The following is a 25506-nucleotide window of genomic DNA, read 5'->3' on the forward strand; positions in this document are numbered from 1 at the left end:
TAAAAATAGAAAAGGAGATTCGTCAAAGATGCAACGGAATCAAGAAAAGAAAACCTTCATGAAGCGCTCACTTGTTACCACGAATCCCCAGTCACAAAATACCGACAACATGTACAGACGGTAGACGCCAAACAAAACAAAAGGCTTTTGTTTTCAGGAAAAGGAAATTCGTAAAACGGCATAGATGTGCGGCCAGAGACGGCGCGCATGCAGACTTTATGCGACAAGGCGGAAGAATAAAGCAAAATACCTGAAAATATCCCGTATTCGAAAAAGAAATCGCTTCTTGCCCAAGCCTGGTCCTGAAGAATGGAGGACATCAGTCATCGTCCTCCACAGACTGTTGAGACGTCGACCGTACGAGCTCCGCCGCGCTGCCCCGGAACGAAGTCTCCTCAGGGCTGGCTTCGTGGATGTGATCGCGGGTCCGATATTGAGCAACATGACCCATACTCGAAGGTCGATCGTGCCGAGTGTCCGAGGCGAAGTTCCCAAGCACGGAAGCGTGTCGAGGCTGACCGTGCTCGTCCAGAACGGTATTGGGAGCGCTGGACGCTGTCGACGCGACAGTTGACGACATAGAAGCGGTTCGATCCCCGTTGCTGGGCTCTCGCGTGCTGAAGGGTAACCGGCCAGTTTGCGAATCTGGAGACTGCACAGGGGTCGATCGAGATCCAGGCGGGTCGTATGGCCGTGGAGTCGCATCTTCTTCTCCAGCCGGTGACAACAGCTCTGATGTCCTCGCAGAGTCCTCGAACTCCGTCTTGATGTATGATAGTCGCTTGGAGCTCTTCCTCGGCACGGGAGGCTGGTCGGGATCATCAGAGCGCGCCTGTGGCTCCCGTTGAGATCCTGTGCGATCCGGAAGTTCTACCTCACCACCAGAATCAATCCGGGGCAAGCTCGGGGGCTGCAGCGCACTGGGCCGAGTGTTGTCGTCGCCATCCGAGTCACGGTAGGATGTATCGGTTTCGGATAGCTGTCGCGAATGTGTACGCGATAACCCGCCAGCTCTCCGGTCGTCGGAATCGCGGGCTCCAGGATCATCCCGGTAAGGCTCATGGAATTCTTCGCCTTCAGGCGGCGGGAAAAGCCCAGGGGGCGGAGCACGCGCACTCCGTACGACCTCGAAGCCTTTGTTTTTCTCCTTGGTCTTCCCTCCGAAGATACTGCGGAACCAACCAGTTGCCGACGACACAGGACCCGTGGGATCAGCAGGGCCCGTTTTCAGTTTACGAGTGCCTGTGTGAGACAGCGCGGGTCCCCGGACACGGTAATAGAAATCAACTTCACGGACTGCATAATCCTTCCTGACTGGCCGACCGTCGTCAAAATCTGGGTCGTCCCTCGAAGCGCCCAGGTAGGCAGCGGCCGGAGTGGCTCCAGATGGGCCATCCAGTATCTCATCTTCTGCGTCGCTGTTGCTCGACTGTTTCTGGCCAGGCTCGTCAGATCGTTGTGATTGACCACCCTCCAGAGTCTTGCGTCGTGGCCGCGGTGGACGGTAGTACGGGTCATGTATCTCCATCCCGATGATCGGACCAACTTTGGGCGACGTATTGCCCATGGCCTGATAACCGGCTCCGTTGATAATCCCACTGCCTCCGAGACTCGTTGGGGTATAAGGTCCACTACTGTTGGCTCGGCTATGGCCGCGGCCCTGTATGCTGCCCAGGTCCAAGTCTCCGCGGTTGAGGAGTAAAGCGGAACTCCCTGAAAAGCTCCGCGTTCGCGACCCGTCGAATTGAGCAGATCTTCTATCATCCACGCCACCCAGTATGGCAGCTTCGGAGTTCATGCTTTGACGAGTGACGGCGCGCGGTGAGCGACGGGACAATTGACGCATACCGAAGACCTAGAGGACAAAGCATTAGCTTAGGCATATCATGCATATGGTGACCATAAGGGGATCAACAAACCTTAGTGAGACCACCTCTGGTTGCAACGCCTTCGTAACCGCCAGCGCCAGCCAGACGCACCGCGACCTCAACCAGGGTCTGCAACGCGTTGAGAAAGAACCCAAAGACGAGCACAGCAGCGTGGATAAACAAGATAATGTATCCGATCCAGCCTCGAGAACCCTCCGTGACGCCCAGCGAAGGAACAAACGTGACGCTAAGCAGGAGGACGACAAACCGGATGGCAGAGAAACAGGTGTGGTAGAGATTCATGGAAGTCGCATAAGGGAATGGGCGGAATGCAACGAGGGTCAGGACAAAAATGACTTCGCAGATTGCTAGAAGCACAAGCTGCGCTATACCCGAAGGTTGCAATGCACCGATTGCAACTCCCCGCAGGAAAGTAAGGAATACGGGGATCAATGCAAACGGCGCCGCATCATCGGAAAAGGTGTTGTATAACGGGCCATAGAGGAGCACAGTCGAAAGATCGTCGAAAAGATAAGACCTGGGTCGAGTGCTGACGATCAACCGTATCAGCCACACGGCAAACCCGACCAACACCACGATAAAAATGACTGCCAAGGTGACCGCAACAACAGGCGAGTGGTTTGCAACGACCAACTGGAACATTGACAGGGATACCAGTGGAAGCAGTAGGTAATTGAACATAACCCGAATGACATTACCCACGGTGAAAGGCATATTTTTTGCACGAAGATCTTCCTCGGGTACGTTTGCAATCTGACGGTGGAGCCAGCGTAAGGCAAAGGCAACCTGGATTAGAGCGGTGACTCCTCCCAGAATGAGCAGAAGGTAGATGGCCATCCCTGGCCAAATGTCGTCCGCCTCAGCCATGCCAACGTGCTGGCCCAGCCGTGCCATACCATAAGTCGCGTTGACGGTATAGACGCCATCCTGGACTGGGTTGATTTCGTTATGACTAACAAAACTCTGGTTAAACATCAGGGTAGACCAGCTTGCTCGGCTGACCACAGGCTGGTAGAAACCCGGATAGTCGAGGTTTAACCCTCCAGTTAAGACGACAAATTGGATATATTGCAGACAGTCCGCAAACCCAGGCGTAACTAGACGCAGGAGATCTTGATCGCGTCCATAATTGGTTGTCCACCGAAACGGGTCCGTCGAACCCCACGGGCTGTACATTGCTGCCACTACTGTGGCAATGCCGACGGCCACCAAGATTATGAGAGGGACGTATCTGAAAGTATCACCCAGAGTCGCGCCAATGTCCGGGGTGATATTCATGGATATGCATGCAAGGTCGGCGTTGGAAGCGTCTCCAGATCTCACCCGCAGTGTCGGGACTATGGTCGCGAAGCGATACGACGTCAGCATATCATGCTGAATGGAGAAGGCTCGCAACTCGGATAAATCGCTCCTGTTGATCGTCAGCGGCGGAAATCATCGGGAATAGACGCTACATACGCATTGGCATAAAAGACCGGTCCCAAGGGGCACTGCCCCTGGGTGACAGAAGTACAGAACCGTGACGCATTATCATACGGGGTGAAGCTCAGGACATTGAGTTTCGTGAACAGTGTTGTGTATTTGTTATTGGACTTGCTCAGATCAATGATCTTGCCCAGCGTGTCGTTGGGATTCGACCACTGCGGATCATCGGGGGCAGGATATGCCTCGTCAGTTGCAAGACCAGACACGTTGCCGTAGACCGTAACATTAAGAGTATGTAAAGTATCGCTGGGGTCGTATACAACACTGGCGTTCAGCGGAACGAACTGAAGTTGGAGAGGATTAGAATCGATAATAACCTTCTCGAGACAGTTCTCGAAGTTCACGAAGGCACCCGCAACTGGAGAGACCAGTGATATGAGAAACAGAAGTAGAATAATTCCTAATGAACCACTGTGGTAACGTGCCGTTCGCCGTCGCGGAAAAGCATTATCGTCGGGGTGGAACCGAGAGCATTCTGCGGTTATGCTGCTCCGTCGATATGGAACTTCTTGCGGCTGAGAGATGGACCACAACTGCCCCCAGCGTGAAGTATCCTCCCATTTCACATCATGTCCCACATCCATGTTGAGCATCACTGCGACAGGGACGACCTCCTGGGGCAGTCAGCCCCTCCAGCTCCTTTGCTCCACGATGTGCAGAGCTTTCCGTATGTTCCTATCTCTGTTGTTTTGCCCTTCCTGCCAGTCCTTATAACCCTCCAACTCGACTTAAGGCACTCTCGGGAGCAAGGGAATAAAGCGTAGCCGTTGGCGATGGGATTTTCCTTCGTAAGGCTTTGGGTATCGGACGTAACAAATGGCTGATCACCTCCGCATTGTTTGGCCCCAATTGGCCCAGCTCCGTCCGTCACAGGCCACCAAACATCACCGTCCGTCGCTGGCGGCAGAGAGTTAGATTCTGAAGATGGCGATCAAGAGCAAACGAGCAGAACAGAGATGTGAGCTCTGATGGAGGTGACGTTGTCTAAAGAGAAAACCCCCGACGGTGAAAAAGGCGGAATGCGCGTCTAAGCCTCAGCTTTCAGCGTATCGGGCCGGGCGGTGGGCCAACCGCACGAGACTCTAATCTTGGAAACCCCCAAAGCCCACTTGGATTTCTTCGCTTCGGCCTCAAATGGTTTAACGAGGGGATCCTGAACGCCCGTCCCTGCTTGATTGATTGATCGACAGTCCTCACTCCTAAAACACAACGCTCCCCTCCTAATCCTCGAGTTTCGAAGCCGTTCGACCCCACGGCCTATGACGAGACAATAATAAGGGAGTTAGTTATCGAAAGCGGATCCGACAACACAGAGATTATCACCAAGTTGCTAACTACTTGTGCCATTGTGGGCTACGTACGGAGTAGTTAGTTCTCGTGCTAAAAAAGAAAAGAAAAAAAGTATTGACTGTCCCAACTAGGCCAACTCTGCCCGAACCGAAGCCTCTAAACGGCATCTACAACACCATCTAGAGTATGGACTTCCAAATTTGGACACAACACAAAGCGACTCCTTACATTCCTGCTCCACAGGAGGCTTCCAGGCACTACGGTGGACTACACCGGTCTAGCAATGACAGAAGCAGACCGACCGACACTCTGCTCCCCATCCCCCGCCTGACTGGTGGAAACGTGCTTGTCATTTGTCTAATCTCTCCTGGTGTCTCACTCGTGTCAGGAAAGTCGCGATGCTCCGGTTGATTCGTGGCTGGACGACGAGTCTTGCAAGAATCCATTCCACACGACACGGGATCTCGCATGAATGTCTCTTCGGGGATACTCCGTAGAGGACAGCCTTGTACGTGCTCTTATCGTATTCTGCGTGGTAAGTATCGACCAGGTTTCCGAAATATACTCAATAATAATAACTACTCCGGATTTGTTTATCTGTCTCAGCTTCATCCAACTGGTGTCTGCTGACAGGCGGCCTAACCAGTAAAGGATTCGGGCTGGTCTTAGCGTCCTAAACCACAGCCTTTTAGTATAAGCCACACAGCCCCGTGAATAGTTAGCTTAGATAGTCTAGATGATAAAAATATATCACGGGCTTTGCTGATTAGGGGAGCAATACTTAGTGGGAAAGCTCAAAATACTCTACAAGCAGTTAATTACCCCTTAACGGCTATCATTAATAATTCTCATCTTGGCTAATATTAGAATATTTGCGCTCCTAACTATCATTATAGTATAACTATTTTCCCAGATTAGAAAACTTGAATATTTTATCTAATGCAGTAACCACGACAACCCCCCCTGGACGATCACTATGGCCTCGATCCATGGTTCAGCATAACCTAACCTTTCCCCCCCGTACTTCTTAGTCCCAATATAGATAAAGATAAAAATCAACAACCAAGATAAAATTTCCTCGGGTATCTCCGTGATACGTCATGTTTCACTATTGAACCGCACACTTAAGAAAAAAAAAAAAAAAAAAAGTACGAGGGCACTACTAATAAAAATGAGAAAAGTTCCTCAGAAAACGAGGGACGCCTTATAAATCAATAACGGTATTAACTAACCAGTTAGTTAAGAGAAGGTAAGCTGAGCTGAGCTAAGAGGTAATACGGCGTAGTAAGCGATAAGATCTAACTACTGTATATATTTATCCAATAATAATAAATAGTCCTAAGTTAAAGTTTATAGCAATATTCGTCTCATATCAGTAAGTAATATAATGTAACGTCGCACCACGGGGGCATATATATACTACTGAACAGTATATAGAGACATAGAGAACTAGTTCTGTGAAGAGCGCAAACGGCGTAGATAACTCTACTTATTTAGCAAGAGAATTAACATGCTCGAATAGTTACTTACATATGTAACTAGAATATCCGAGGCCCCGTGAAATCGACGCCGAAAACGACCACTTTGGATGTCTAGCCTAATTGTCCGGCGCATCCTCATCATATAGATCATTCCAAAACATTATATCCTCCAGCATTTCCTTACTCAAATTAGCATTCACGAAATGCTCCAATTGTGGCGTTCTAATCCGACGATGGACTTCTCCAGCGGTCTTCCAGCCGAGAAACCCAGCCATTTCCCAATCAATAAGCCCCACGATTGAACCATTGTTAACGATACAGTTAGATAGAGTCAAATCGTTATGCATGAAGCTCATATCTGGATTATTATGATTGGTGGCTGAGAAAAGGATCTCCATTTCTAATTGATTGATTCGACCGTTGGTAAGTATGTTTGGGTCTGGGACCACGTGAGAGCGAGATTGAAGTTGAAGTGTCTCTGTGGGTTTGATAGTGTGAAGTTGACGGAGTATTTTCCTGGCTTGTTCTTTGTAGGAGTTTTTCGACTCTTTTGAGAGATAAGGCCATGCAACACAGAGTGCAACACCTGGAAGCCTTTCTTGGACGAGCACTTGGCGACCATTGATCTAAGCGGACATGAGTTATTGAGTCGACAAACGAGTAACTTAGTTGGCAAGAGGAAGGAAGTAAGTACCTTGCCGGCAAAATAGATCTCTGGAACTTTGATATCCTTCAGAACGGTCTTTGCCAGAGCAATTGCTTGAATCTCATTGGCATCGGCGTATGAGAAGTCAATCTCTGTATATTGAGGACCGTCGTGCGCGTGGAGATGGCTGGACTTGACGATCACGCTACCAAGAGCAAAAACATCGCGGCCTCCTTCATCAGAAGGGTAGATTCGGATCTGTTCAGTACAGAGTTGAATAACAAAGGTCCAGTATCTCAGGGAGTCTGTAGTCTGGGAGTTGACATGCTGGAAATCAACGCGGAAGTCGTCAGGTTTCGGGTAGTATCGACCATAAAGGGGTACATCCGCGTATAAGTCGGTTGGAGGGATTTTTTCTGGGTCTGCTTCATATGGGTTCGTCATGGTGGGAGAGGCAAAGTACTATTAAACATTGGAGGGTCGCTTCTCCTTATGTTGAGTGCTAGCGAAGCGATAGCTAGGACACTTCCTTTGACGCCCTTCCAATTACCTACCTAGGTCGTCAATTCCTTGCGAATATCACGTGTTGATATGTCTGCATATGTTCCGCTTTGGATATTACTATCTGCTTCTTGGGTTCGTTACATGCGAGCATAGACCTTTGCCCATCAAGAAAAATGACACCGACTTCTACGTTGTTGATGAACTTGGCGGACACAACGTCGTTATTGCCTGCCTACAGGGTAACCAAGCAAAAGTACCACGGCAATTCTCACCAGTTATATGGGGAGAAGTTCTCCGTCAGTCAAGGATCGTCTTCTGGTCAGCATTGGCGGCAGTGTTCCAAACACGAAACATGATATTCGCTTGGGTGATGATGTTGTAAGTCTGGCGGATGATAAGCATGATGGAGTTATTTGATATGACTAGAGGAAGGGTACAGAGCGGTTCTCCTACTATCCTTAGAACTGCCGTTCTGGAAATACAATTAGATCAACTGTCTAAAGGAACCAGAGTCAAGAAATACATCTCAGAAAAGCTTCAGCGACGGTGTTTCTAATCTACTAAACGCTGTTGGAGCTGGATTTCCTATTTGACCCCGACTATCATCACTAACACATTCATATAAATACGAAGACTGACTTGAAAACAGTCATGGAAGACCTCAGCGATAGAGAAATCACCCGTAATGTACTACAGGTTAATCGCATCGGGAAGAATTCGCGGAAGTGCCACAAGAAGGATTGCCATCTGCCAATATATCAGTGGGTATACTCTGCTTCGAATGACGCTGCTGATCTTATGACTGAGTTTCCGTGTATGGTTATCAGAGGGATCTCCTGTGAACTGAAGAGAATCGGAGATCTTGAGAGGCGAGAATGTCTTTGCTACTCTCACGGATCATGCTTTCACAATATCAAAGGATCTGAACATAGACGCCTGTCTCTTCTCTCTTCCATTGATGCACTCGATGAATGTGACATGGTTCAACTCCAGTTATAGAGTATATTGCAAAAGAAGCCTGCAGTCCCCTGTCAAAGGCAAAGTAGGTCATCTCGTTGCGTGGACATGTATGACGAGCCTCACCTTAGATCCAATGAAGTGTGTATTTCCAAAGCGATCAATCACCTTGAAAACCAAGTCGGACAGTCCATTGACAGAACGGAAGGGGTATTCCAGTGACCTACCACCACTCTATGTTCCGTGTCAGCCCTCATTTGTATGCTGCAAATCTGGGATAAGTGTAGAAACCGGAAATATTCTCTTCAGATGCGATGCGCATTTTTCGACTTTTAGAACCTCAGGATCTCTATCCGACAGTCGACACGCAAATATCCAGCGAATTCAAAAGTGCGTTGCTTCTGCGTATATTTCTCGAACACGTCCACATGGGATAGTCAACGATTGATATTCGAGTATCGCTGCCAGTTCCCCCGTGACAGTTAGATCGAGAAGCATAAGCATACAAATACCTTTTCTCTTCCACAGAGACGAGTGTGCACGTTTTTAGGAACAAAAAGCGGCGCGATTCCACCAGAGAGTCAATCCCGTTCGAAATCAAAGTCAATAACGTAGCTTCGACGGTATACCCCTGGGAATGCAACAACTAGGTCCTCAAGACAGCGCAATGACCGTATATGATTTCCCACTGGAGACTCTCACCATAGACGACCAAGCTAAGCTTTGAGGCGTAACGGGTTCTGGGATCGTCCCGGGACTTCCGATCGGTTGCAATTCTATTGTTGAACGCCGAGTTATGTAGAGTAGAGTACGGTTGTGGCTTTCGAAGCCGAAAAATGTGAGCTGGAGATGACTGGTGGAGACCGAAGCAGTGAGGAGCGTTGAAGAGGTGATCCAGCAAAATCAGATAACCAACTTAGTTACTAGGGATAATGATTCAGATGATAGGATGTTGCATACGTCCATCCCTTCTTTAGTGAACGTGAATTGGGTAGTTCTTGCGAGGGTTCCCTGTGTGCACTCGGTTGGATGGTCTCTGTTTAAGTAGGTAGAGAAGAGAGGGCTCCGGGGAAAGAATCGTCTCCGCTAAGTACAGTGGAATGCTCCCTGGGCACGTGCCGCGGTGTTTTTATCCCTCACTGACAGTATTACTCTTCCTGGCTATGGTAGGGTTCCGCTGTCAGTGATCTAGTGAAAAGTCCAAGAAAAAAGGAGGAACTGCTGACGACGGTTATAATGTTATGTTTCTCGTTGTCGACGTGATTAAAGTTCAACGACCGTGTCTGGTATCCCGCTATTGTAGCATACGGAATTCGATTGAAGAAACATACGTAGAAAAAAGAAGAGCCAGTCGAATAGTGAGATTCATCCGCAGATAATTAGCGACGTCGGATGGCTGGCCTGGTTTCAACGCAATACCGATGGCACAGCATGATTCTACATATAAGTAGTATGCGAGCAGCCAGAGATATCAGGGATACGGAGTATTATGTCCAGTTAGAGCACGTTCGATGGCATTCTAGCCCGCTGCTTATCTGTGAGTTTATTTGGATAGCTTTCTCGTCGAGATCGCAAGTAGTAAGTCTGCTACACATCAGCATCATAACTCTATCTAACTATCTCGTGGACAGGAAGAATTATTATTATTCACTGGTTGATGGACATGATGAATCACATTCAGGATGACGGCAAGCGTTGAGTCTGTCTGAGCTCGGACGGGAGCGGGATCCATCGATCTGCAACGCCCGTGGGGATCTGCTTGCCGTGCTGGATCGTTAGGAATAATATGTACACACTGTGAGTTGACTTTGACTGGAGTCGATGCGATGCTGTTCTACCATGACGACTACCATACGGAGTACTCTGTATTTAATTGTCCAGTTAATTATTAGATCAGACGATTTTAGGGACACAAAGGGTACAGTAGTTTATTAATAATAAGATCGAGGGAATAAAATGAGCGTGAGACCCGGAGAATGAGGTGCTGGGACCAGGCGTGAAACCAAGCCCATCTCTTCCGCGATGGTCGATTTGTCCCCTGGATCATCGCGGGGCGATGACGTACCTGCCGAGTGGTTGCGCCCGTGGATTCTATTTATGAGGATTTCCAGGAAAAAAAAAAAAAAGAAAAAGAAAAAGAAAGAAAAAAGAGAGGAAGTTAAGAACGACAGAAACTCAAAGACAACAGCCTGAAGGTCAATAGAAATGATCAGAAGAGAGTATTGATTATTGTACTGTAATTCCTCATTGAAGCGAAATCCCAGCGAGGTTGATGCACACTGGCTGAAGGCCCGCAGAGAGCCCGAGCAATGTGTGAACTGTGAATAATGCGTGCCTGGGAGTTGGGGACTGTCCGCCAATCAGCAGCCGAGGAGGAGACGACGCGCTGGCCAGGGCGGGCTTAGCGTGGTTTCACCAGCAGCCGACAGCCAAGAAGAAGTCCCCGGTTGGCCCTGAGTAACTGGTTAATGGTTGTACGGGGAAGAAGACGGTGAGACCGGGATGATGGATGCTGTAGTGGATGTACAGAGTATGGTAGTATTCTAGAGGATATTGGTTGTGTGTGTTATATTATTATTTTATTGATTGTTGTATTATTATATATAAGGACCATACAAACACCTGTAGCTCGCCGTTAGAAACACCAGCGTCGATGGCTGCAACTGCTCCGTCGTCTCGGGTGGAGCACGTGATAACGATATGCGGTCCTTCTGTATTACAGAGTAGTTAGTTAGTTAGACGTCCCTACTGGAGAAGAAGAAGAAGAATAATAATAATACTGGACACAGTAACAACAGAAGCAAGAACGCAAGCACATCGAAGGAAACATGGCGAGCACATAGAACTTATTCCTCCCTGCCGACTCGCCACCGTCCGCCATCGCTGACACCTCTCTTTGTTGTGTCCCTCTGATCCCTCGCGCCCTTTCTTTCGTCCCCCTTCAGTCGTGCGAAGCTGGGAGCGAGGAATGACGCTTTAATTGGGTCGGGGTAGATCTTGGGTCCCAGGTACTCCACCAGACAACGAATGCCCTGAAGCTCTGACACCCCTCTCTCCGTCGGCCTTTCTTTCTCGCTCGTTTATATTATCCTCTGCATCCCGTCACCGGTTGACGATCTGCTTATCCTACTTCTGCTGCTGCTGCTTCTTTTACTACTGCTTCTTCTGTTTCTGCTACAACATCGTTGAAGGACTCCGTCCGCCCTGGTGGCTGGCAGTCTTTACTCGAACCCCACTGACGAGTCCTTATCAAAGGGGACCGATCAATACCCCCTGTCGATCCCCCAGTCGCGCGACAAGGGAATCAGAGGGCCAGCATATGAACCGCCCAACTCCCTCATCCCCCAATTCCTCCGCATTGACCGACTCTGCGATGATCATCGCCTGTGCTGCCATCACCAACAGGTAGTTCGCGTTGGGTTAAGGTTGACGTTGACGTTGACGGTGACGGTTAACGGTGACGGTGACGGATACAGTCGACATGGCTGGAGAGGACCCCTTTGCCTTTGTGGCCGCTGAACAACCAAAGCCGGTGAAGCACAGACACAACTGGAAAGGCAAGCTCTTTTCGAAAGATAAGAACGGTCACAAATCAACGGACCAACAGGTCGAGGACTTCTTGAATACCGCACGCCACAACCATCAGACCCAGCTCCCCCCGAGAGCTGTCCCCCCAGCGCCTCGCATAGATGTCTCCGTGTCGCAACGATGGCCTGCGTCGCACGAGACCCCCAGTGCCTCTCCGCACTCCTCCCCACCGTCCGCGCACGATCTCGTCCCGCCGGCGAGCACGTTCAGGTCTGCCCCCAAGAAACCACACAGGCGAGGATTGAAGGTCTCCTTCAGTCGCCATGCTCCCGATGTCATTGGTGAAGGCGGTGACGAGTGCGAGGTTCCCACGGTGGAAATCTATCGGTCTCACCACCGGTCGAGGAGCCAGAGCTCAGTCCAGGCGGGTTCGCAGCAGGGTTACGCGCCCTACCCTGGTCAGTCGAGAGCCCCCGAACTGCACCTAGACACCTCAATGCCAGGAAGAAGACCAGATGGGATCACCATCAGCAATGAGCCTCCGACACCAGAGGACGATTCGCCCCGGGGCGCTCCCCGGAACCCTCTATTGCTGAATACGCAGGATGCGGACTTCTTGATGGCTTTGAGTTCGGGCCATCGAGACGCCCGGCTATCGCTACGAAATTCTCCAGACCCCAACTCCTTCGCAAGACGGGTGCAGGCGAAGATGCGTGCAGAGGAAGGTCGCGCGCTTCAGCATCGTCGGGAGGAACCCATGTCCCCGGATAATGCAGAGAACGACATTCGAGCACAGCAGGAAAATCTGCCTCTACGACCGTCTATCAATTCCCAGCTTACGTCCTTGAGCGCTGACACGGATGACGTCTCATTGAATGTGTCTCTACGAGCTTCTCCAGTTCCAGCAGTTCACGAGCGGCCATCTGACACGCCCGAACCAACTCTGCCGTCCGTCCTCCCAACAGCTGCACCGGTCCAGGTGCTTTCGCCGCCACCCCGGTCCGTTCTTCGAGGCGGAGACCATTCTTCAGATTATGGATCGCGGCCGACGAGCCGTGACAGTCGAGGCAAGGCGCCCAGCCCGGGACCCAAGATGACCTTGCGATCAGCCGCCAGTGCAGTCGGAGACAGTGCGTTTGCGGAGTTTGCGGCCTATGCGGAACGATCCTACCCTCTGTTTCGACTGGCTGCGGCTAACTCCAAGCCTGTGCTGGAAACTCCGCTTGCAGAATGGATCAGAACCGCGGTCTGGTGGTTCCTGCGCGGACGATCGCGCCTGGAGGCAGCTGTGCGTTCGCGGAAACACAATCTCGCGGAGGCTGCCCGGCAGGCGGTCGTTGACCTTGCAAAGTCTTTGTGGATCAACCAGGAGATTGTCCCTCAGCTCGCAGAAATCGCTCGATACGGCCAGGGTGGCGTGGATGCTCTTCTCGCTATCGCAAGCAGCACTGGCGATCAGTATTTGGCGGATACGCTGGGACTTCACCAGGGGATGATGAGCCATCTCCGCGCGCTTACGATGTCGATGAAGCGAAACAATATCATTGCGGCCGCACCCGAACAGGATGTACTCGACCAGCGCCTGGACACATCGGTGTGGATCAAATATCCTCAGTTCACGCCTGATGTAGTGACAATCCTTTCCGGGGCCACGAAATCTATGGTAGTTGACCGAGCTGCCAAGGCGAATACGGCCGAAATGATGCCTTTGAGTGACACTCCCCGCTTTTTCACCTACGGCAGCATGTTCGTCAGTGCGTACGTGAGCTCGGGTGACGATGATTCCGATCAGTATGCCATCCCATGCGTGTTATCGATCATCCGCGACCGCGGAGATTGGTACGTTCTCGCGGCCATTTCCAGCCAAAATGACCTGGTCAACATTGTCATCCAGTCAGATAGGAAGAAGGGCCCAACTTGGGACGATGTGCAATGGCAGGTCAAGTCATTTTCTATCGAGGTCCGTCTTCCTCGTGGCTTCCGGCTGGACGTCGTCTTTGACGAAAGCGATTTCAAGATTATCTGGAACATCGTAAAATACACCCGCCGGATCGAGGAGAGCTTGCAACCAGAGCCGGGAGAGCGAGTCCTGTTCGAAAACACCCTGAAAGTGTTCCAGTACATGGACCCGGGCACACCAAAGGCGTTTCCTGCGGAGCCCATCCAACGATGCCGCATCCGCTTGTTCGAGAAGTTTGTCACACTCACCACTGGCACCGGGAAGAGAGAAGCTCATCGCGGTTTTCGCCTTTCTGTCGTGACCAGCCCGAAAGTCAAGACGCTCAGTAACGTGCAGCATGCGCTGGGAGAGGGCGCCCCCATTGTGTATGGCTATCTTCGCGGCGAAGACGGATCTCCGGCCTTTCTGCTTAATGTCACGGAAGACGGAAGAACTCGTTCGATGCTGATGACATTCCATGAAGTTGCGGAGCGTACAACTCTGCATTCGCTTCTCCTGGGTATGGTCCCCAGTGACAAGGAGTTCAAGATCTCTGACATTCCGATACGCTCTTTCGCCATCGAGCAGCCGGCCGACGTGTTCTCGGGCCAGCCGGCAATCACACATCTCCAGTTCCCGGCTGGTGCGGCCTCCGTTATCGACCAGGAACCCGGATTTGTCGAGCATGGATATGGACCGACCATCTTGTCGGAACATCTGAGAACCTTTGTGAGCACGGAGTGGGGTTCTGTCACGGACCGCGTCAATATAGGTATGATGGTGGTTTGACCTGAGCTAGCTTGGAACGTTGCTGACTCTGTTTAGGCCCTGGCGAGTTGAAGATCGGACTGGATGTGGGCAAGAAGACGGTCTTGAATGTGTACCGGCCTCCTCAGGAAGATATGACCATTTCTGTTGCGGAGAATTTGGTCGCAAAGGACTATCCAGAGACTGTAACAAAACTGCTCCAGCTCATGAAGTCTACACCTCTGGTCCGCAAATACGAGTTTGCTTCGTTGCAGGGTGAGTCTTGAGGGATACCCCCTCCCCCGAAAACCTTGGACAGACGCTGATTGTGCTACTAGATCTGCATACTTTCCAGGCGGCCTTGACGGGCTTCAAGGTACTTTATGATGGGTATGTTTGTGAAGTGTCAATATTATGAGCGCGCAGCTAATGTCTGTAGGATGGCCTCTACATTCGCGATCTCGCGACGTAGGATGGTGGTTCCCATCTACAAAAAATGGGAGGCGAACATGGCTCGAATCCAGGTGATTCAGCAGGATCGTACGATCCAGCTACTGGCTTTCTTCGCCGACTTCAGTCATGGAAAAAGCATGAACTTTGTCCTGAAGAGCACAGACACCTTGGAGAGCTTTGGTCGGACTGGGAAGTTTGGCATTCGGATCGTGGACGCCAAGTTTGCCCTGCCAAGGACCGGCGACGAGTCGGCACCGTACGTCTGCCTGGATATGCCAGAGTATCCCAGCGAGCACGACGACATCGATATCGCTTTTGACACTGAGTCAGGTAAGATTTCACCCGGATCTGTACATGGGTCTGGCTAATCATCCTATAGAGCGTACCAACTTCCGGTCCGTGATCCCTGCTACGATGAAAGAGCCGTCCCGAATGAAGTCTCTCCGTCGATAAGCGGACGACAACCCCTTGCAATGCTGATCTTTGAATACCATGCCTCTTATGTGTACCATAATGATACCCCTAAACAATGTTCTGCCTTTCGCGGATTCTTTCACGTGACTTCCCCATACATTGCGCTATCTCGACCCCGCCTGTGACAAATCCCCCTCCGATTAACTAAGTTACTCCGTACCTTCACTTCTCAACGAGGATCACCTTTTTGAGTCTATTGTATTCGGGCAATTGAACCTGTAACGAAGAAGTTTGTAACCAAGTAAGAATGGCGAACCCTGAGAAAGCCCGCCCTGCTACCTTGGCACTGCATGCCGACGATGTTCTGAACAATGTCACCGATGTCGCCCCTCCGCTACACCTGTCTACGACGTACAGATATTCTGACAACCCTGCGGATCTTGTCCCGTGGGCAGATGCTACCGTATGCTCTGGAGGCCTTTGGTCTTGCTTTCAAAATGCTCACCAGACCAGGAACACCACACTGACCCTAAGACTCATATCTACTCCCGCTTCACCTCCCCGAACGGAACCCGGTTCGAAACGATCCTCTCTGCTCTCACCAATGGTCACGCTCTGACGTATTCTTCGGGTCTGTCCGCGTTGCATGCCGCTCTGGTCCTCTTCAATCCTCGCCATATCTCAATCGGAGAGAACTACCATGGGTGTTTTGGTGTGATTGGTTTGATGTCGCGGTTGACAGGGCTGCAGCAGCTCGACATTGACTGTCCGGCTGAGCAGCTGGAAGCTGGCGATGTTGTCCTCCTGGAGACCCCAATCAATCCCCACGGTGTAGCCTCGAACATCGAGGAGTATGCTAAGAAGGCGCACTCTCGCGGAGCGTTCCTGATCGTGGATAGCACTTTTGCTCCGCCTGGCCTGCAGGATCCGTTCCTGTGGGGCGCAGACCTTGTCATGCACTCTGGCTCGAAATATTTTGGCGGTCACAGCGATGTACTCTGCGGTGTGCTGGTCACGCAAAAGAAGGCGTGGTATGATAAACTGCTTGGTGATCGCTTGTACCTGGGGAGTGTCATGGGAAACATGGAAAGCTGGCTCGGGGTGCGCAGCTTGCGTACTCTTGAAGTCCGAGTGCAGCGTCAGAGCCAGAATGCGGAGCGACTGGTCGCCTGGCTGGACAATGCTATGCAGACGTCGGATCCCCAGGCAGGCAGTGACGAGGCCGTTGCGAAGGCCACTCTGCACAAGGTGTACCATGCCAGTCTTCAGAAAGAGGACATGTCCTGGCTTCGCAAGCAGATGCCGAACGGGTACGGTCCGGTGTTCTCTATCATTCTCAAGAAAGAGGAATATGCTCGGAAGGTCCCGACCAAGCTTTCTTTCTTCCACCACGCGACCAGCCTGGGCGGCGTCGAGTCGCTTATTGAATGGCGGACCATGACGGACGCCAAGATCGATCGCAGACTGCTGCGGATCAGCGTCGGTCTGGAGAACTGGGAGGATCTGAAGAACGATTTGGTTGCGGCGTTCCGGGCTGTGCTGGGGGAAGAAGCGTAAATAAATGGCCCTCGATCATAAGTATAGATTAGATACAATAGATTCAATACATTGCTGAGATATTACCATCTCGACCCAACCCTTGTCTAACTAGGTAGTAGCAGCAGCAGTAGTATTAAAACCCCGCATGCACCATTCCGTCATGATCGTCACACTTTCAATCATCCTTCCAATCATCGCCCTAGAGAAATCTAATTCTGTCTAATCATAATATTACTATCCGAATTTCGAAACACTAGTATACTCCTTGCTATTGCAGTATTCGGGAAGTAACTTTCCACCAAGTACCTAACCTACCTAGATAAATACCCCGCACTAAGTAACCCCGCCAAACTTTGGGGGGGAGATTCGATTCTGCCGGTTTTCATCCGATTTTCAATCACAATCATCGATCATCGATACTCTGGGAATCGATATGCAGTTCAGGGATACAGTTTAGGTAATTGCTGAATACTGCTCTAGGGGGATATACGCAGGAAGATCCCCGCGGACAGAAGTACCTACCTACCTACCTAGTGTGATGTTACGCACGGCTTGACTTACTTATCTCTGTTATCTCAACGACCTGACGAACCATCGCATGCATATTATTACCTACCTACCTACCTATCTAATTGATTGATCTCTCCGAAATCAACAACAAACCACAATTAACTCGAATCGAAACAAATCGAATCGACTCGAGTCCCCTCTTCATTCATTCATCTACATACATACATCTTACACCACCCGAAAAAATGCCATCCAAATCGGAAACATCCACACCTCCACAACCCACCGGAACATTCCAAATCCACTACTTCGCCACCGCAGCCAGCTACACGCGGAAACAAACAGAATCGCTCCCTGCACCATTACCTCTCTCAAAGCTCTTTGGCGTTCTCGAACAGCGATATCCCGGTATCAAGGAGAAGGTGCTTGTTAGTTGTGGGGTTAGTTTGGGGATGGAGTATGTGGATGTTAATGAGGATGATGATGATGATGATGGTGATGCGACGATGATAAATCCGGGGGATGAGGTTGGGATTATTCCGCCTGTTAGTTCGGGGTAGTCTTTTCGCTTTTCGCCATGGGAAGAATGTTGATGGGACTGGTTACGATCGCGGAGAAAGGGTGGTTAAGTAGGTATCTGATCTATCAGCGCTCTTCGCATGCTATGCTATGTGCTGTTTAAGCAGGCGTGGTGTACTTTGCGTAGACGGGTAGTTGGGGGATGGATTGAAGGATATTTCCTATCTTTGACTTTTTTTTTTTTTTTTTGAGTCTGGTTTATGTACTTAATAACAAGCAAGTGATTTTGAGGTTCAGCCTCTCTCGAATATCTAAACTTGAGCATGGTGTTTGAAATATGACAACATTATATCATATTCACTTATAAGAACAGAGCTAAATATAGTCCCTCTGAATAGAAAACGCAATTGTTTAACGTAATTAAGTCTGCGAAACCGACCAAGGGAAGATACCACTCTAACTAGTTAGTTTATATGTCTATATCGGGATCATTGCACAGAAGCTCGAACCGGAGGGCATACGTGTCAGATTTAGTCATTAGTCACTTTCTAGGGGAAGTTCTGTTTCAGGGTTTATTTGGTATGCGTGTTGTCTTCTGGTTGCAATTTGTCGGCATGTTGTTGTTTCAGAATGTTGGTATCTGAATTTGGGATGTTTGGTATTTGCTTATTTTTCCGTTAAGTATCGGGGGTTTAGGATCTGATGCTTTCTAGAAAAGAAGAAGAAGAAGAAGAAGAAAAGGAAAAGGAGAAGAAGGAGAAGAAGGACGAACCCATGGGATATTTTAAAAAGCAGTTTACTATTTCATAAAAGGCATGTCTTCACATACATACATACAGTACATACTTCATTACGCCCAATCGACTACAGTACATCTATGCAGTTTCACCATAATTTGGCCCGATGATCTCCCTGTCGCGGGAAATGTATCTGAATAGCAAATAATGCTTAGAGTTTCACGGATCTAACTAAACATAGGAATCACAGTCAAGCTTTTCCCGACCCACTTGAGCATGTCAATCGTCCGAACGATCCCAGAATAGCATCGCCATCAGCTACCAATAGACTGGAGAATTTCTAGATTCGTACCTACTACCGTACCATATGGCACACGTTTCTCCATTGTTGTTGTTGCCCCTAAGCTCCAACGCTCCGCGGAACTATACTTCTCGCAGCCAATGACGGCGTTCCAGCGACATACTCGTCGATCAGGCTGGGTGCAAGGATCCAATAGCGGACACGTCCATCGGCGAGCTTCCACAGGAAGACTCTACGTGGCCAATGGTAGGACGTGTGATTGTCAGCATGTATGGATGTCTCCGAGTTCACTGAATAGCTTGGGGTCAAAGCAGTATCTCAGCCGTGGTAAATGACGAGTACAGCAGGCAGCCACATGTCTCGTGGAAAAGGAGTCGGGAGGTGGTCAAAATGGATGCGGTCCTGTCTAGCATTCCATCTTCTTTCCTTCAGAGGAGGATATTGTCTTTTCGTTGATTCAAAATGGTGTCATTAACGTTGTTTACTTTACTGGGTAGGTATTGACCTACAGCTGATTTCTGAAAATGCCTCTGACTGTCTGATTGAACAGGCTTCCTGTCCTATCTTGTGGCCCCTGTTGTCGGACAGACGCAATCTACGCCAGGCAGCGTTTTCATCCTGCCGTTACAGGGACCATCAAGCAACTACACGTTTGCTGTTAACATCCCTGAGAACTCGGAGGATGTCTATTTTCATCTTTCGGGCCCAACAGAGTACTCTTGGATTGCCGTGGGGACCGGCAATCAGATGAAGGATTCGTTGATGATCATTCTCTACTCGAATGAACACGGTGATAGTATGTAGAAATTGTACTGAGCTGGGTACTTTCATCTATCATGACTGCTGACCCCTTTTAGATGTCACTGTTAGCCCTCGTCTCTGCTCCGGTGAGCAGGAACCGGTTTTCTCTTCCTCCCTCGATGTGGTCATCTTGCCAGGAAGCGGAATTGCGGACAATACAATGACGGTGAATGCTCGCTGCACAAACTGTTCACACTGGAAGACTGGCTCTCTGGACTTGCAGTCTACCTCGCAGCCTTGGATCTTTGCTTTGGGCCCAAAGGCTGCAGACAGCATCCTACTCAAGAGCGATTCCAAATCAGCTAGCATCCAGCGGCACTCTGAATATGGTAAGTGTCGCAGAGATTCCAGTATGGCGAAATTCTTATACTTTTATACTAACACGTTCTTCCAACCAGGGCGGTTCTCCATGAACATGAAGCAGGCTACCGGCGGCACAGGTGGAATACCATCGTCCCTGACGACTGCAACCGGCTCCCAACAAGACGGCCACATTTCCCACGACAGTAACTGGCCGGCCATCATCCACGGTCTGGCTGCCTGCGTCGCGTTCGTTGTTTTCATGCCCCTCGGCGTCATCTTCCTACGGATCTTCCCTTCCAGCGTCCGCTGGCACTGGGTCAACCAGACGTTGGCCTCCATCCTAGCCATCGTGGGCATACTATTCGGCTTCTACCTAAGCACAATGTACACGAAGTCAGAATCATTCAATTCGGCACATCAGATCATAGGAATCATCATTCTCGTCTCCGTGCTCGTGCAGTGGTTCATAGGCTTCTGGCACCATCGTCTCTACAAGCTTTTCCAGCGCTCTACATACTACGGCGTGGGACATCGATACTTCGGCCGAGCCGTCATCCTACTTGCGATAGTGAACGGCGGAATAGGACTATCTTGGTCCTCTGCCCTGACGAAGACGGTCGTGGCTTATTCCATCATCGTGGCTGTTCTCGGTATTCTGACAATTGCTGCTCTTCTCTGGAAGGCAGCAGTCGTCAAGAGACAGACCAGGCTGAGATTCACAGAGGAACTCGAGCTTCATCAGCAGGAGACAGAGACGAGGTTTAAAAATCCTGACAATTCCTATTCTTCCATTTCCCGCGTGGCCACTGACCCGAATGGGCACTTGTGGTGAGTGGTACTTGTGCTTGGGGTTAAGGGATCTGGTTCTTGAATTTTGTCTTTTTGCATATTACATTGGTCGCGTTACATAGATTGAACATTCTTTTACTTAGAAATACAACCAAATGGCCGCATAAATCCTTTCATGACTGAAAGGAAACCCTCGTCCCAATCCTATCCCTGTAGCCTTACAAAGATACATGCGGCTAAATCCGGTACTTTGTCACAATAAAAGCACAGTTTCGCTTTCTTTGTTTCTCTAATATCCAATATCGAGCAGTGTCAGCAGCACCAATTTCTGGGGAAACCAAGTAAGTAACACCGTAAGCCTCAGGAGCATAATATCCAGAACCTCTCCGTCCCACGACATCAATCAAAATCTGCACTACAACGTCCCCATAACCCCACGAATCTCCACAATTGCATCCCCTATACCCATTAGGACCTTCCCTTTGTCCCAAGTGGCGTATACAGCCCAGCCTCGAACAGGACAAGGGGTGAATGTTGGGTAATCGCCCATCTATCATTGGCTACCCAGCAGTCAACCGCACCAGCTACGTGCCCTGATTGCTTTGAAATTGCTTTCTCCTGATTGGTCTCCTGTAAAGACGCACTGCGAAGATACTTCATTGTTTCTATAGAGAATTTACAAATCGTACAGAAAGGATAGTGAATGGGAAAGTGTATATAATGGGGATGGTCACTATGGGTGTGCTGTTCCGTCCGGAAGGACGAGGATTTGGTTGAATGGCAGGAACATCAAAATATATTATCACTATCGAGTACTGCAAAGAGGATCCAGATTCCTTCTTATCCAGCTGCCAGAAACATAACATGGCAGTATACACAGAAAACACCCTCGAAACCGCCTCCCAGCCCCCTCGACTCTATCACAGCGCGACAGAAACACACTCTAACGCAGGAGATGTCGTCCGCGACATAATCATCGGCTTTGCCGATGGCTTAACTGTCCCCTTCGCATTAACAGCCGGGTTATCAAGTCTTGGGTCCTCGAAACTCGTTATCGTGGGCGGTCTCGCTGAGCTTTTTAGCGGTTCCATCTCCATGGGATTGGGGGCTTACTTGGCTGCGGTGACGGATCGGGATCGGTATCTGGCTGAATTCAAGCGAGAGGAAGAAGAAGTGCGTGTTAAGCCGGAGGATGAGAAGGAGGAGATATATGATATTTTTGCAAAGTATGGGGTTACGAGAGATGCGTGTCAGGGGGTGGTGGATTATTTGGTTCAGGATGAGGAGGCGTGGTTGCAGGTGAGTAGTATAATATTTTCGCGGACTATTTCTGTTTCCTGTTGGGGAATTATGGATATATGTTTATATATATATATATATTGTTTTCTATCCATGTTGTTGATGAAGCTAATCGAATCTTTCTTGTCAAGTTCATGATGGATTTCGAACTCAAACTCGAAAAACCCAATGTTTCCCGCGCATGGATATCTGCTGCGACAATGGGCCTTTCATACTTTATTGGTATGTTCATTATGCACATGGCTATCCCTCATTACCGACGACTACCTATATATTTGGCAACGGTTGCTAACCCCTAACGAAAACTCCAGGAGGCCTTCTCCCCATGATCCCCTATTTCGCTATGCACCACGTCGTCGACGCTCTTTTTGCCTCCATCGGAATCACATTTGTGATACTCCTCGTTTTCGGCTTCGTCAAGAACTACGTAACCGTCCAGACGAAACGCTCTGGGTTTTACGGTGCGGTGCAGACGCTTTTGGTGGGTGCGTTGGCAGCGGGGACGAGTTATGGGATCGTTTATGGGATTGATCATAGTAATTTGCGGTAGGGGAGGGGAGGGACATTAGTGGGTGTTACTGTAATTCTGGTACATTTGCTACTATATGAGCAACTACATGCTATGATCCTAGCGTGTTGTATGATCGAGAAAGAAAGAAAGAAAGGAAGAAAACGCGTCTAACCCAGTTCTTAAATGCAAACGATCTGTAAGCAAACACCATCCATCCCGCCTCGTGTCCTGAGGTAATAACTGGTTTCGAATAAGGTAACCTTGCAGTATGCATTTGCTGAAATAATAAACAAAATGATGGAATTCATGGCTGCGATTGAGTCCGTCTATGCTCGTAACACGAGGTGTGAGGCCGGAAGTGGTCAGGCCTTCGTCCGTACACGACAACCCTATTGGCGATCAAGAATCAGAGGCGTTCTAGAGGAATTGATATACAGGACATTCACTTACAGTTCAAAATATACCCGGTTCGTTTCATCGGATAGTGCTTTCCTGGTCTCTTCCACAAAAGCGCGAGCTTGACTCGCAGTCCACTGATCAGGTCAGCAATCAAAAGGTTACAGAATCCTTCTTGTTTTCATAGATCGCAGAAGACTCACCCCAAGACACCTCGTGCCGAGAGCCATTACCCAGCCTTCCATCCCGCTCTCCCAGAATTCCCGATACCAGCGACCAATTTCTTGTAGCTTCGGATCCGAACTCCACATGCCAATTGGCCACTTGAATCGTCTCTCGCAGACGTCGACGAACCCAGCCTCCTCTATCGACTCTTTCATCGTCTCACTTATCAACCATGACTTCCCTGTCAAAACGCCGCACTTTCTCCAGAAACACTCCCATTGCCGAAATATAGACGCGTGTGGAAGAGGGCCATTGCAGCTATGTGGGATGATGGACATTTCGGCTTGCTCTATGTATCCGCCTGGAATGAGGTGTCTTCCACAATATTAGTTCGTGAGAAGTCGCTGGTAAGATGCTGGTATGACTTACTCGAAGCATCTTCGGTAGAGTTGATTCCAATCAGCTACGCTACCGTAGAGACATCGCATATGTATGACGTCGAATCTTTCTCGGAGCTCTTCGAGATATGTCCACTCTGAGCAGCAGTCGTCGACTTGGAATCGGAGGTTGGGTTGCACAGGGTTCTCCCAGAGAGGCGAGAGGTCCGTACCTGTGGGGATCGTGTGTCAGCGAACTGTGCAACCTGAGGAAGAATATTTCCAAACACCCTACCTGTCACCCTGGCTTCTGGGTGTGCATCAGCGAAGTTTCTGGTCAAGAGTTAGTATCTTCCCGGGTGATATGTGAGATTGGCATACTTACACTGCCCATAATCCGACACCAGTACCTATATCAAGTACATTCCGAGGATCTGTAACAGGTGCCAACAACATCCTATCATCTAATGTACGATAGAACAAATGGTGTCTGGGAAATATCAGTATAGGCTCGGATTTCCACCATTTGTTCTTGCCTCAGGGATTGCATACGTTACCGTTTGGTGGTATACATCTTTTTCGTCATTCGGACCCCAGTACGATCCGTCTCCTAATGGCCTGTCAGCTCGAATCCACATTGCAGTTAATGAAAGAAGAACATACGATAAGCATGATACCGCCTGCCATTCTCATAGCGGTATGATTGAGGAGAAGAAGCAAGCGTCCTAGTGCTGTATAAGGGAATATCAGAATCCGAAAGAAATGTCACCAATATGCGAACGCTATCAAAACATCACTCACGACGCATCGCTGTCCAATCGCTGCTCGAAATCATGTGTTGTCATTTCATCCTGGGAGTCAGTCAGTCTTATGTATGCCCAGATCAAGAATAAATCATCTGACGTTATTACAAACTCTGCAAGGTGCGCTGTAGTTCGTAATTGGTCTCCTGCTTTTCTCTGGAACATACATCGCACCCATAAGCGGGCGTCAATAGATGACTGTCACAGAGCTTCGCTTTCGTTCAAGTTGAAATAGGCTCAAAATGATTGATGAAGGTGGATCTCTTTCGGCAACGGTCTAGTGTTTGCTTATACCGGAGCGCAACCTGATATGGAAAAGTAACTGATAGTTATCGCGTGCTGCCTGTTGTGTACCAGTGGAAACGACCGAAGAAGCTGCCTAACCATATGACAAGCAGACTACGGCAGGGGAATATACCGGATCAAGCTGAGGAACTCATCCCGGTAGGCTTAGGGTGGCTGTAAGCATATATACCCTGCATTTTGATCTCCCAGTACGCCGTATGGCTGATTAATAGACCCACAAACAGCTACGATAATAAACTTCTGACCTCCACGCTTCGGAGTAGGAGCTCCGCGTGCAGGGAATTGTCGATCAGTCGATCCAGCCGTTGAATCCAAGAGAAATGCACCAAGGATTCTAGAGCACCCTTGGAGCAATGGAGAAGATGCGATCTACCAGCGCCATCTGGAGCTCCCCGAGGTCGTGTCATGACATTGTTTGGTCAGAAGCTATACATATGAATGTAGCGCGACCGTTATGCACCGGATAGAGCATGGTAGACTGCGGGTGGCTTTCGGTCCGTGCCAGCAGCTTTCTCGGGTGCGTTTCCCTGGGCGATGGTGGAGTGATGCCCGGTCTCCCTTTGCCTATCCTGGTATTCGCATTCCAGAGAGGCGGAGATCATAGGAAGCTTTGACAGTGGATCGCAACATGACAGTTGCCGGCTACCTGTTTCAGATTTCTCCAGCCCCTTGTCATGGCGGACGTTAGGAAATTTAACTCGGGACTGAGACCTTCCAGAATCTCTGGTCTCCATGCTGACGCATACCAACCTTCCACAGGTATTGTTTCAGGGTCGCACAATCTGGGTTTAAGTGGAAACCAAACACTTGGGTGCAG

The 25506-nt window shown here is 49.6% G+C and overlaps 7 protein-coding genes across 7 annotated transcripts; 4 read left to right on the plus strand and 3 right to left on the minus strand.

The window, feature by feature from the left end:
- Window positions 1–221: 221 nt before the first annotated feature.
- C8Q69DRAFT_79516 (hypothetical protein) lies at window positions 222–4409 on the minus strand. Its single transcript, XM_028634043.1, has 3 exons — window positions 3348–4409; window positions 1920–3300; window positions 222–1855 (listed from the first exon to the last, which is right to left on the minus strand). The coding sequence occupies exons 1-3, from the start codon at window positions 3965–3967 to the stop codon at window positions 320–322; spliced, it is 3537 nt and encodes a 1178-aa protein (XP_028482678.1). The 5' UTR covers window positions 3968–4409; the 3' UTR covers window positions 222–319.
- A 1852-nt stretch (window positions 4410–6261) lies between these two features.
- On the minus strand, window positions 6262–7235 carry C8Q69DRAFT_500863 (kinase-like domain-containing protein; the record flags this gene model as incomplete). The annotated part of the gene is made up of 2 exons (XM_028632352.1): window positions 6262–6771; window positions 6840–7235. The coding sequence occupies 2 exons, from the start codon at window positions 7233–7235 to the stop codon at window positions 6262–6264; spliced, it is 906 nt and encodes a 301-aa protein (XP_028482679.1).
- Window positions 7236–11733: 4498 nt separating this feature from the next.
- Window positions 11734–16890, plus strand: C8Q69DRAFT_447160 (Cys/Met metabolism PLP-dependent enzyme-domain-containing protein; the record flags this gene model as incomplete). The annotated part of the gene is made up of 6 exons (XM_028629185.1): window positions 11734–14491; window positions 14545–14742; window positions 14805–14856; window positions 14906–15249; window positions 15621–15796; window positions 15847–16890. 6 exons carry the CDS (start codon window positions 11734–11736, stop codon window positions 16888–16890), a joined length of 4572 nt encoding a protein of 1523 aa, XP_028482680.1.
- Window positions 16891–17627: 737 nt separating this feature from the next.
- Window positions 17628–17942, plus strand: C8Q69DRAFT_509613 (molybdopterin synthase small subunit CnxG; the record flags this gene model as incomplete). The annotated part of the gene is made up of 1 exon (XM_028633110.1): window positions 17628–17942. One exon carries the CDS (start codon window positions 17628–17630, stop codon window positions 17940–17942), a length of 315 nt encoding a protein of 104 aa, XP_028482681.1.
- A 973-nt stretch (window positions 17943–18915) lies between these two features.
- On the plus strand, window positions 18916–20999 carry C8Q69DRAFT_493212 (hypothetical protein; the record flags this gene model as incomplete). The annotated part of the gene is made up of 5 exons (XM_028632183.1): window positions 18916–19432; window positions 19490–19735; window positions 19797–20069; window positions 20139–20734; window positions 20976–20999. Exons 1-5 carry the CDS (start codon window positions 19402–19404, stop codon window positions 20997–20999), a joined length of 1170 nt encoding a protein of 389 aa, XP_028482682.1. The 5' UTR covers window positions 18916–19401.
- Window positions 21000–21696: 697 nt separating this feature from the next.
- C8Q69DRAFT_488191 (Ccc1 family) lies at window positions 21697–22681 on the plus strand (the record flags this gene model as incomplete). The annotated part of the gene is made up of 3 exons (XM_028632038.1): window positions 21697–22131; window positions 22263–22353; window positions 22443–22681. 3 exons carry the CDS (start codon window positions 21697–21699, stop codon window positions 22679–22681), a joined length of 765 nt encoding a protein of 254 aa, XP_028482683.1.
- A 132-nt stretch (window positions 22682–22813) lies between these two features.
- C8Q69DRAFT_79867 (S-adenosyl-L-methionine-dependent methyltransferase) lies at window positions 22814–24838 on the minus strand. Its single transcript, XM_028634045.1, has 10 exons — window positions 24492–24838; window positions 24382–24431; window positions 24244–24311; window positions 24133–24190; window positions 23966–24070; window positions 23876–23913; window positions 23633–23813; window positions 23242–23578; window positions 23093–23175; window positions 22814–23031 (listed from the first exon to the last, which is right to left on the minus strand). Exons 1-10 carry the CDS (start codon window positions 24546–24548, stop codon window positions 22947–22949), a joined length of 1062 nt encoding a protein of 353 aa, XP_028482684.1. The 5' UTR covers window positions 24549–24838; the 3' UTR covers window positions 22814–22946.
- Window positions 24839–25506: the final 668 nt, after the last annotated feature.

The sequence above is a fragment of the Paecilomyces variotii genome (genome assembly GCF_004022145.1).
Source record: "Paecilomyces variotii strain CBS 101075 chromosome Unknown C8Q69scaffold_11, whole genome shotgun sequence".
Classification (NCBI taxonomy): Eukaryota; Fungi; Ascomycota; class Eurotiomycetes; order Eurotiales; family Thermoascaceae; genus Paecilomyces; species Paecilomyces variotii.